This window comes from Pyxicephalus adspersus, chromosome 9, assembly GCF_032062135.1.
Source record: "Pyxicephalus adspersus chromosome 9, UCB_Pads_2.0, whole genome shotgun sequence".
NCBI classification, from domain to species: Eukaryota; Metazoa; Chordata; class Amphibia; order Anura; family Pyxicephalidae; genus Pyxicephalus; species Pyxicephalus adspersus.
Genome location: NC_092866.1, coordinates 755,806 through 766,803, shown reverse-complemented (window position 1 = coordinate 766,803; position 10,998 = coordinate 755,806). Strand labels below are relative to the sequence as shown.

The 10,998-nt window shown below is 51.0% G+C and overlaps 1 protein-coding gene across 1 annotated transcript in view; it reads left to right on the top strand.

Annotated features, from left to right (window-relative positions):
* ATP2C2 (ATPase secretory pathway Ca2+ transporting 2) overlaps positions 1–10,998 on the top strand; it is a 37,334-nt gene that overhangs the window by 3,490 nt on the left and 22,846 nt on the right. The window contains exons 2-7 of the mRNA XM_072422694.1: positions 5,444–5,554; positions 5,919–6,035; positions 6,828–6,917; positions 7,166–7,201; positions 7,424–7,485; positions 7,787–7,895. Of these exons, the coding sequence (XP_072278795.1) occupies positions 5,444–5,554; positions 5,919–6,035; positions 6,828–6,917; positions 7,166–7,201; positions 7,424–7,485; positions 7,787–7,895 (525 nt within the window). The remainder of the gene's footprint in view (positions 1–5,443; positions 5,555–5,918; positions 6,036–6,827; positions 6,918–7,165; positions 7,202–7,423; positions 7,486–7,786; positions 7,896–10,998) is intronic.

Here is a 10,998-nt window from a genome sequence, read left to right as displayed (position 1 = left end):
TGCCTGATCTACCCCGATAAGTGTGACCCCATTCCTCACCCCAGTCGGGGGTGCCTGATCTACCCCGATAAGTGTGACCCCATTCCTCACCCCAGCTGGGGGTGCCTGATCTACCCTGATAAGTGTGACCCCATTCCTCACCCCAGCTGGGGGCGCCTGATCTACCCTGATAAGTGGGACCCCATTCCTTACCCCAGCCGGGGGCCCCTGATCTACCCTGATAAGTGTGACCCCATTCCTCACCCCAGCCGGGGGTGCCTAATCTACCCTGATAAGTGTGACCCCATTCCTTACCCCAGCCGGGGGCCCCTGATCTACCCTGATAAGTGGGACCCCATTTCTGTGAGCTTGTAGTGTGATGGGCGGAGCTGGGAACCGGTCACCATAGCTCCTCCCCTGTGATTGGAGGGAGCGGTGTGCAGGTCACTCTGTGGTTTCCCAGGAGGGGCGGCCTATGAATTGGTACTGTCTGTGTACCTTAGCAGGGAGTGGCCACAATGTTTCCTTAGTGTGGAAGATAAAGGAATGCAATGGTCCCTAATTTCTGGCTAAAAATATCCGTATTCAGCTCAGCGACAATCACCAGGAAGCAGACCGGCCCGGCTGGCTGAGCAGGTTCTGGGCCTGGCCACCATGTAATCTGCGTGCCTGAGGAGCTTCTAATCACATTCTTGCTCTCTGATCCCTCCAAATCCCTCCACCCCCAGCTAATGGGCACTCGCCAGATGTCCAGGGACTACAACTCCCAGCATGGACCACACTGCTTAGCATTGATGAAAGTGTTTCAGTCGCCTGAAATGTCGGCATAAATCTGGCAGAAATTTGTCATTTTGATGCTGAGGATTGCAGGTGGGGAGGTGAACTTTAGTTGACGTTTAGGTCATTTGGGTTTTTTTCTGGGTGCTCCCCTATTAGCCCTCCCCATCCCCCGCACTGCCAGGAGCTGCTTGTGGTGCCCATAGTGGTTGGCAATATTTGGAGTTCACAGGGGGATCTGCACCTGTAATGGATCAATCTGCCACCAATCAAAGCCTTGAGAATCGTCATGTGTCACTGCTAGCTTCCAATCAGAAGTGTGGGGGTCCCATGGCAGCAGGAAGGGAGGGCAGTCCCTGGCATTAGGTAGAAGGAGCTGACCCATAGAGATGGGCATGTCTGTGGCATCCCCAGGCCCCCCCCCCCCCCCTCCATTATGGTATAGCTGCCACTGAAAAGGCGGGGCACAGACCACCATCCACTGATTTACCATCTAGGTGGGCGGAGACAGACCACTGTAGGAATTGAAAATCTAAACTGCTCCACCGCTAAATTCATCCATACAACATCTGAACAATAAGTGTTTGATCTCCAGGATTTCTGGATCCCCGGTCAGGGTGGAGGTGGCACAGATTACCATCAGGAATGTAAACATGAGATGAGCCCGGGATTATTTGCTGTGACTGTATAGCGGCTGTCCTCGGCTGTTTACCGATTTTATGGCCGGGACTCCATTACTTTCCCTTTTTTATTGGCCGCAGGGCTGTAAATGGAGGATGACACCTGTGTGCGGGCGTCTCCGGGGTCACTGAGGGCACAGAGGGCTGGTTGCCCATCATGGCAGACTTCTTAGGAAAGTTTCCTCATCATGGGGGGGGGGTTGCTGCGGATGGATCAGTGTGGGGGTGACATTGGGGCGATGTCTTGTGTATCATTGTACTGTGCTCCGGCCTATGTCATTGCCATATTATTTTAATGTCGTTCGACATTAATTGGCACTGCCCAGTATGTGCGGTGCCACCCTCACTTAGCGCATGCTGCTCCTCCATATCACCTCCAGAATTAGGTCACTCAGAGCAGAGGATTCTGGGTAGGGAGGTGCGCTGAATTTCAAGCCGCTGTGTCACCATGTCATTCATTGTAAGCGGCTCCCGGTGACACATCATCTGCAGTGCCAAGGAAAAGCCGGTGTCACCATCCATCAGTGTCTGCTATCCCCTGCTGCATGGCCCCGGTGTATCGGGGGTGTCCTCGGGGCCCAGATTTATTCAAATCTCTTCTACAATAGGCTGCAAAAACACTGGAGCACCTCCATACCTTCTATAAACCATCTGTCATGGCCGCCATCCTCATCCTGACACAGATATAGCGGTAACACTCCTCATGGGGCCCCCAGGTCATCCTGACACAGATATAGCGGTAACACTCCTCATGGGGCCCCCAGGTCATCCTGACACAGATATAGCGGTAACACTCCTCATAGGGCCCCCGGGTCATCCTCACACAGATATAGCGGTAACACTCCACATGGGGCCCCCAGGTCATCCGCACACAGATATAGCGGTAACACTCCTCATGGGGCCCCCGTCATCCTCACACAGATATAGCGGTAACACTCCTCATGGGGCCCCCGGGTCATCCTGACACAGATATAGCGGTAACACTCCACATGGGGCCCCCAGGTCATCCTGACACAGATATAGCGGTAACACTCCACATGGGGCCCCCAGGTCATCCTGACACAGATATACCGGTAACACTCCTCATGGGGCCCCCAGGTCATCCTCAAACAGATATAGTGGTAACACTCTTCATGGGGCCCCCAGGTCATCCTCACACAGATATAGTGGTAACACTCTTCATGGGGCCCCCAGGTCATCCTCACACAGATATAGCGGTAACACTCTTCATGGGGCCCCCGGGTCATCCTCACACAGATATAGCGGTAACACTCCTCATAGGGCCCCCGGGTCATCCTGACACAGATATACCGGTAACACTCCACATGGGGCCCCCAGGTCATCCTCACACAGATATAGCGGTAACACTCCCGGTAACACTCCTCATGGGGCCCCCAGGTCATCCTCACACAGATATACCGGTAACACTCCTCATGGGGCCCCCAGGTCATCCTCACACAGATATACCGGTAACACTCCTCATGGGGCCCCTGAGCCATCCGCACACAGATATAGCGGTAACACTACTCATGGGGCCCCTGAGCCATCCGCACACAGATATAGCGGTAACACTCCTCATGGGGCCCCTGGGTCATCCGCACACAGAACAGGCCGGACTGACAGGTTCTCTGTGTTCAGTCTTCTGGGAAGTAAATATATATACAGAAATTTCCCTCTGTGATTTGTACACATTCGATGAAAGGTGACCCCGAAATATTGTGGTGTTTTGTCTCTATCCCCCTCCCCCACCAATAATGAGTGAATCTGGGAAATCTGACTCTGTGTTGGTCAGACATATTGAGCCCTTGTGATTGACTTTCCAATAATTATCATTGTAACACAGACAGCCAATGTATTGTACAGATTTCCTTCAATCGCCAGTTGAGACATTCACAGGTGTAACCGTACGACATGCAGCGGCCGGCTATTTAAAAATAGGCAACATAGGCAGTAGCGCTGTAAGACCACACTGCAGGCGATGCTTGAGTTTCCCATAATTCCCTCTTTCTGCCAGGCCATACTGGGCTCCCACACATCTGACTGATCCTCCAATGAGATTGCTGCAATCAATGTGTCCCCCACTGAGCAGGTGGATGGCAACCAATCACAGCAGAGAGTTCAGTGTATAGAAGGAAATAGAATTATAATCCAACCAATGAGCTCAGGGCAGCCAGGGCTGTGTGTGGGTACAAAATACCGTTCTGTGGGGAGCCCCCATAGGTTGGAGGTCAGAGGGAAGCCCCCATAGGTGGGGGATCAGAGGGAGGCCCCCATAGGTGAGAGGTCAAAGGGAAGCCCCCATAGGTGAGAGGTCAGAGGGAAGCCCCCCTTGATTGGAGTTTAGAGGGAAGCCCCCATAGGTGGGAGGTCAGAGGGAAGCCCCCATAGGTGGGAGGTCAGAGGGAAGCCCCCATAGGTGAGAGGTCATGGGAAAGCCCCCATAGGTGGGAGATCAGAGGGAAGTCCCCATAGGTGGAGGGAAGCCCCCATAGGTGGGAGGTCAGAGGGAAGCCCCCATAGGTGGGAGGTCAGAGGAAAGCCCCCATAGGTGGGAGGTCAGAGGAAAGCCCCCATAGGTGGGAGGTCAGAGGAAAGCCCCCATAGGTGGGAGATTATTGAGATTGGGAAGAGATCGTCCAGTAACCTTGTCCCCCTACGCTCCATCAATCACCTGATATTTCCTCTGTGACCTGAAATCACCAAACATCTGGCAGTGATCTGTGCAGGGAGTGGAATTCACACATTCAATATCAGGGTGAAAAAAATGGCAAAAATTCCCCTTACTTTCACCGTGTGATGTGTATGAATGGCGCCGTTTTTGGTATTGCATCCATTTGCAGTGAATGTGCAGCCCATGTGATCACCTGGCCACCATCATCCAGCTAGAGAATAGAAGGTCAATGTTTTCTGTGGGGTTCAGGATGAATCTCCCTACATTCACCATGGGGGCCATGGGACGGCCAGGCATTTCTAAAAGACGCTCGGTAGGGCACCCCTGACTGACAGGTTAGATTCACCTTCAGACGTCACCCTCCAGGGACCGGTATGGGCCGGGATCCATAACAGGCTGGGTGAGGCTGGGACATTCCTCCATACAATGTTCTCCGGTGTCACCTCCTCCCTGGCCATGGTCCCAGATCTCTAAATAAACTGAACACATTCCTGCCATTCAGGTGTCACCACCTGGGCCGCTCATTGTCCTGGCTGGAGGAATAAAGTGCACCTGTCATGAGAGTGCTGGGCGTCATTCTGCTGCTTTCATTTTATAAATCTCCATTCACACAGCCAACAGATCCTACAATTAGGAAGGGGCGGTCACATGACTGGAAACTGAGATCCCTATTCTCGGCCCGTTGAGTGCCCACTTGATACATGGGTGGTAGTGCTGGATTTATACATCTGTGTGAATATAATGAAGGGGTTATCTGAATGCAACACTCAATAAGGCATCCCAGCTGATGGCTCAAGTGTGAATGGGCCCCTAAATGGGGGGCCAAGCATACAGTTATGGCAGACCCATCACTTATCTTATGACAGGTGCACTTTATTCAGGAGAATTCATTGCCTATCAATATGACCCTAAGGAGGGGTGCAGCCAATAATTGAGGATCATGGGAAGGGAGAGGGGGAATTCAGGAATGATGAGGGCTCTGATTGGCTAATAGGTAATGAAGGTTTACAGGAATGTGGCTCTGATTGGCTGATCATAAATGGAGAATTCTCCAATTGGGTAATCAGTAATGAAGGTTTGCAGTAGGGAGACTCAGAGATAAAGAATTATAAGAAAGTGACTGTCATTGGCTGGTCAGTAATGGAGGATTACACTAGGGAGCCTCTGATTGGCTGATCAGTAATGAAGGATTATAGGAAGGTAGATGGTTGAGAGATTTGGCCAATGACGGTGAATCTGGGTTGCTGTAAAGCTTCTCTCCCATTGGTTGGCACTTGATTCTCTGAATTTGGTGATAAAAATTTAATTCCTAACTGATATTTTGTCTCCTCTTCAGGTTGATGACCAATGTGAGTTGAAGTCGGTGGAACACGGCGATGATGTCTTACCGTTAACGGCAAAGGAAGCCAGCCGGCTGAGCGAGGAGGAAGTGATCAAATATTTACAGGTGAGTCTCCCGTTACCTAACAATCATCACCCAATCAGATCCCCCCTTTAATGTTCTGCGTGTCCCTCCATGTGCTAATAGAAAGCTTCTCTAACCACCAGTGATTGGCTGGGGTTGGGCCCCTCGGTGTTCCTGTGCATGGCCTCACCATTTTTTTATAAATGAATACAAAGCAATGAAGCAAAAAAAGTTTGTAATCAATTTCTCAGCGCATGGGGCGGAGCTTATAAACCGGGGGGGTATTTCAGGTATCCAGAATTAATGCCGGCCACCTCATTGCACAATCACCCAGGGGCCCGCACCCCTCATGTTATACCCAGAGCGCTCCCCTCTGTACCCCTTCTGATGTTCTCTTCATTCACAGGTGGATGGGAGCTCCGGGCTGTCTGAGTGCGCCGTCCTCCAGCGGCGTGTAAAGCATGGCTGGAATGAATTTCAGGTGGACAGCTCTGATCCCGTGTGGAAGAAATACCTGGGACAGGTGAGATAGTCTACCCAAGAGGAAGTGCATGGATGCTGGGCTCTGATTGGCTCCCAGAATCTACTCATTCCATCCATACTAATCTGATTTCTCCAGATTCAGCAGGTTTTGCACAGTGCTCCTGTCTGTTCCTGCAGAGCCTGGGTGATAAATTCACAGACACATTCACTGAATTCTGAATTCCATCGATTCTTCTTCCTGACAGGGTTAAGCGGCCTCTCCGATGTGCTCAGACTGTAAAATCAGTGTCAGGAAAATAAAATTACATTACACTCCATTACACACTCGGTGAATGCAGAGAGGAAACACTTAGCGAGGTTCTCGGTCCTCAGGGGACGTCTGAATCCACTCACACTTCATCCCCAGAGCCAATCACAGGCTGAGGTCTCCGAATGTTGTGTAATCATTTCTATGTGAGACCTAAATAACCGAGGGAGGGGCCCCTGCACTGCAGAGAGGGACTACAAATACCAGGATAGAGTGTCTGCTCCTCTGTACAGCACTGCAGTATATGTCAGAGCTATATAAATGTATAATAATAGTGTGTGACTGTGGGGGGACATTAGAGTGTCAGCTCCTCTGTACAGAGACTGATGGGGGGGACATTAGAGTGTCAGCTCCTCTGTACAGAGACTGATAGGACTGGCTCAGTGTTCTCTGTACAGCACTGTGGTATATGTCAGAGCTATATCAATGTATAATATTCGTGTGTGACTGTGGGGACATTAGAGTGTCATCTCCTCTGTACAGCACTATGGTATATGTCAGCACTACATATATTCTGTCTTTCAGTTCACCAATCCTCTCATCCTTCTGTTGCTGGGCTCGGCTCTGGTCAGCGTTATAACGAAGGAATATGAGGACGCGGTCAGCATTACGGTGGTAAGGGCCCCCTGTAATGAATTCTATGATACGTTGTATTTGTTGTTCCTGATCTCGGATGTTTGTTGTGCTGGGCGGGGATTGCAGCGCTGGGGGTGAGACTGTCTAGCACTGGTTGTCCCCAGAACAATGCGTGTGATCCGGTCAGTGTCACCCCCGGGCTATGCTGAGCTCCGGCTCCTCTCCCTGCATTGTTCCTGCTCATCACCCCGGATCCCTAACCTGTTCTTTGTCTCTTCTCCCTGCAGGCCATTCTGATCGTGGTCACCGTGGCCTTTGTGCAGGTATAGCACGTGCCGCCAGCTGTGGGTGAATGGTGTGTGAATGTATTCCAAGTGAATAATGTGTGAATGTATTGTGGTTGGGTGGTATGTACAGTGATTACAGGTGAATGTTGTGTGAATGTTTTGCAATTGGGCAGTATGTAGAAAGATTCCAGGTGAATGTTGTATGAATGTAATGCTGTGTAACGTATTTTCTGACCCCCCCTTGTATCTGTTTTCCAGGAATATCGATCTGAAAAGTCTCTGGAAGAGTTAAACAAATTGGTTCCCCCAGAATGCAACTGGTGAGTCTCCGAGCTGTGGTTATAAAGGAGACCTCTGCCATAAATCTTACTGCAGCATGTTACTGGGCCGCCTCTCTCTCATTGGAAATCCTCTGTCCCACAATGCATTGCTCGTTACTACCAAGTGCACCCCCCAGTGGCAGAGAGGGGTATTGATGGGTCAGAAGATGGGGGGGGGTCTCATGTCTGCACCTCACTTATGATGATTTTGATCTAATTGTATCACTAATGATTCACTTTAGCTTCTTTGGGGGCGGAATCTTTGTGACCACCAATTGTAACGCTCCTCCTCTCTCCGCAGCATTCGGGATGGGAAGTTGCAGCACCTGCTGGCCCGGGAGTTGGTCCCCGGAGACGTTGTGTGCCTGACGGTCGGCGACCGAGTCCCTGCGGACATCAGACTGGTGGAGGTAATGTGTCACACCTATACCGTGGTGTAGTCGCCTATCCTGTGACAGGTTAGATCGGTCCATCCAATACCGGGGTGTAATATTGGGGGGCATGTATTGGGGCGTCACCCCCCTCCCCCAGCCAGGGAAATGCTCTTCTCCTGGCTGCGGGCCATTGTGATGTCACTTCCTGCCGGGCACAGAGAAGGATTTGTATAAGCTGAGATCTCTGATGGGGGCGCTCTGTGTCACCTCATTGTTTGGTGTGTCCACCTGGAGGATGTGGTGATGCCCTCCCCCCCTCCTCTGGAATCACTTTGTCACCTAATACTCCGCTTGCTGGGGCATTTACTGCTGGAACCGGACAGACTGACTTTTCCAGTTTTAAGAAGTTTCTAAGTCCTTTGTGCAGCCGTTTAATGAGCGCGCACCTGTGCACAATGAAGAACTTCGTTTGTTCCATGTAGGGGGGTAAAATGCCCATTTTGGGGGCACAATGGGCATTCCCCCCCCCCCCCATTCATGGAACAATGAATGAATGAATTGAAGAAGGATCTGTGGCCCCTGAACTCTGCCAGGAGCCATTTACTGACTTCAGTCTCTTTCATTGGCCGCTTCCCAGCATCCTGTTAACCATTTCTGAGCCCTGGCCCAGCTCTCCATATTCCATGTACGACGGTATAAATCCTCCTGCGGGGTCACCACCGGGGGTATCTCAGCACCTCCCCCTATAGGTGATGCTTTGTATGGTTGGGTCATGGCCTCTGATATGTGTGAGCGGCTACACATGTGCAGATGTTTCTGTGAGGAGCGCAGGGACCTCAGTTTTATTACAGCCCGGTGAATGCTCTATGGGCACAATGGGCAGATTATTCTCCTTATGATTGGAGGTGCTGGTGGCTGCTCCTTGATATGTTACGGAAATGCTCCAATCAGTGGATTGGCTTCCAATAAACATGGCCGCCCCTGAGCCCGGCTGTGTACGTAGTAGTTTTGTGGCTCCTAAAGTCCCCCAATCAGCTTTCATAAAAACAGTCACATGACGGCGAACAGCCAGTCACAGTCATCCCAAGACGGCTAGGCTGCCAATCAGAATCATCACTGATGATCCAGTTTTGGTCATGTGATCTGATGGATTTTTCCGGGGTCATTGAGTTCAGTCCGATCATTCTTTCTTAAGGTCTCAGGATTGCCGTGTGTGTCCCCAGCTCCGGGCTTGTTGGAGGAAGTAGAGATCAGTGTGTTATTTATTATCATTTCGTTTATTTCCTGAGAGTTCTCAGATCATTGGAGGATTTTATTATTAGTTCTGTCTATAATGGAAAACATTGCACGGATCAGAGTACAGCGCCCCCCCATGGATGAACTCATCACTGGATCAATGCAAATTATCTTACCTGGAACATCTAATCCACATCCACCTGTCTGGTGTCACCGGAGTCCTCTCATTCCTGGAACTCACCTGGACGGAGCGGTAAACCCTTCCCCCCCAGGTTTATGTTATGGTATCCAATCACACAGTGAGATTTCTATCATTCCGGCTCTGCGCACCCGATCACATGATACCGGCGGGAACAGTAAAGCCGATCTCCAGCCGCTGGTGTCGCTCTTCCCCGACCTGGCAGTGAAAGGGTTAATATCCCCCATAATCTCACATTGCTGATTGGCTCCCTGATACAGAAGAACAATGAAGCCCTCAGCCCCCTCATCTGATTGGGGGATATTTTTGGGGAACCTTTTATGGGGAAGTCACATTTCTGCATCCACGGTAATTGTATCACCCTGCATCCAGCCAATGAGCTGCATTCTGTCACCCGACAGCACCGGCGCCATCTTTAGAATGGTGGGGATTTTGGGCCACATGAGCAGCGGTGGCCCCCATCATAGCAGATGGAAGGGGGCGAGGGGACTCCTGCAGTGTACAGAATAATGGGGGGACCCCTGGGGGGCAACACATTGATACAGTGAAGTGTTGTCACCCTAGGACAGGAAGTGTGTTACTGGCAGGATTACTAAACAGAAAACTAATGCAGCCACCACATCTGTATTTCAGGGAATTCTTCCCCCTTAGGTTTCGGTACCCTTACCCCCCTTCCCTCCCCCGGTATTCAGGATTACAAGGAAGTGCAGGGCCACATGCGTCACAATGCTTCGCTGTTCAGCTTTTCCCAGTAACAGCTGTGTAGAAATCTTTGTTTTTTTTATAGAAGATTATCTGTGAGTCTCATTCGGTCTCGTATTTCAGCTGATATTTATTAAGCGGTATGAGGATTAGGTGTATAAGCCGTAAATATTCTCTTCCTCATATCTGTATTATGTTACTGATGGCTGTGTGAGATACCTGGGCCCAGGGGGAGGGGAAATTCCAGCACATTGCTGTCCCCTGACCCCGCCCCCGAGGACCTCTACCCTGACATAGGACATTTATGTCACTCATTTGGTGTCCCCGGGATCTTCGCTGTTCTGAGGAATTATTCACATTTCTGCTTTGTTTCCTCTCTGTGTGGGGAGCGGTGATCTGTCACTGGTGCATTGCATGGAGCCTGGTGCATTGTATGGGGCCCGGTGTATTGTATGGGGCCCGGTGCATTTTATGGGGCCCAGTGCATTGCACGATGCCCGGTGCACTATATGGAGCCCGGTGCATTGCATGGGGGGCCCAGTGTATTATATGGGCATTGTATGGGGCCCAGTGCATTGTATGGCGCCCGGTGCATTGCATGGAGCCTGGTGCATTGTATGGGGCCCTGTCCATTGTATGGGGCCACATGCGATGTATGTGGCCTGGTGTATTATATGGGGCTCCGGTGTATTTGTATGGGGCCCGGCAGCATCATAAAACCAGCTGACAGCTCACACACAGCTCAGAGGCATTCATAGGACGGTCTGCTCTGATCCTCATAGAGTTTGTTTGTTCTGGGTGATCAGAGAGATCTCTTGTCATCTGTACACATCTCTGCTTTGTAATGCCACGTCGCCCCATCGCCCCATCGCCCCATCGCCCCACCGCCCGGCAACACTTACACAACGACAAACACAGCGGTAATACATGAGAGGATTCTATACAAACAAACCCTGACGAATGCTGCTCAGCCGGTCTTGTGATTTCACCCCCCCCCCCCCC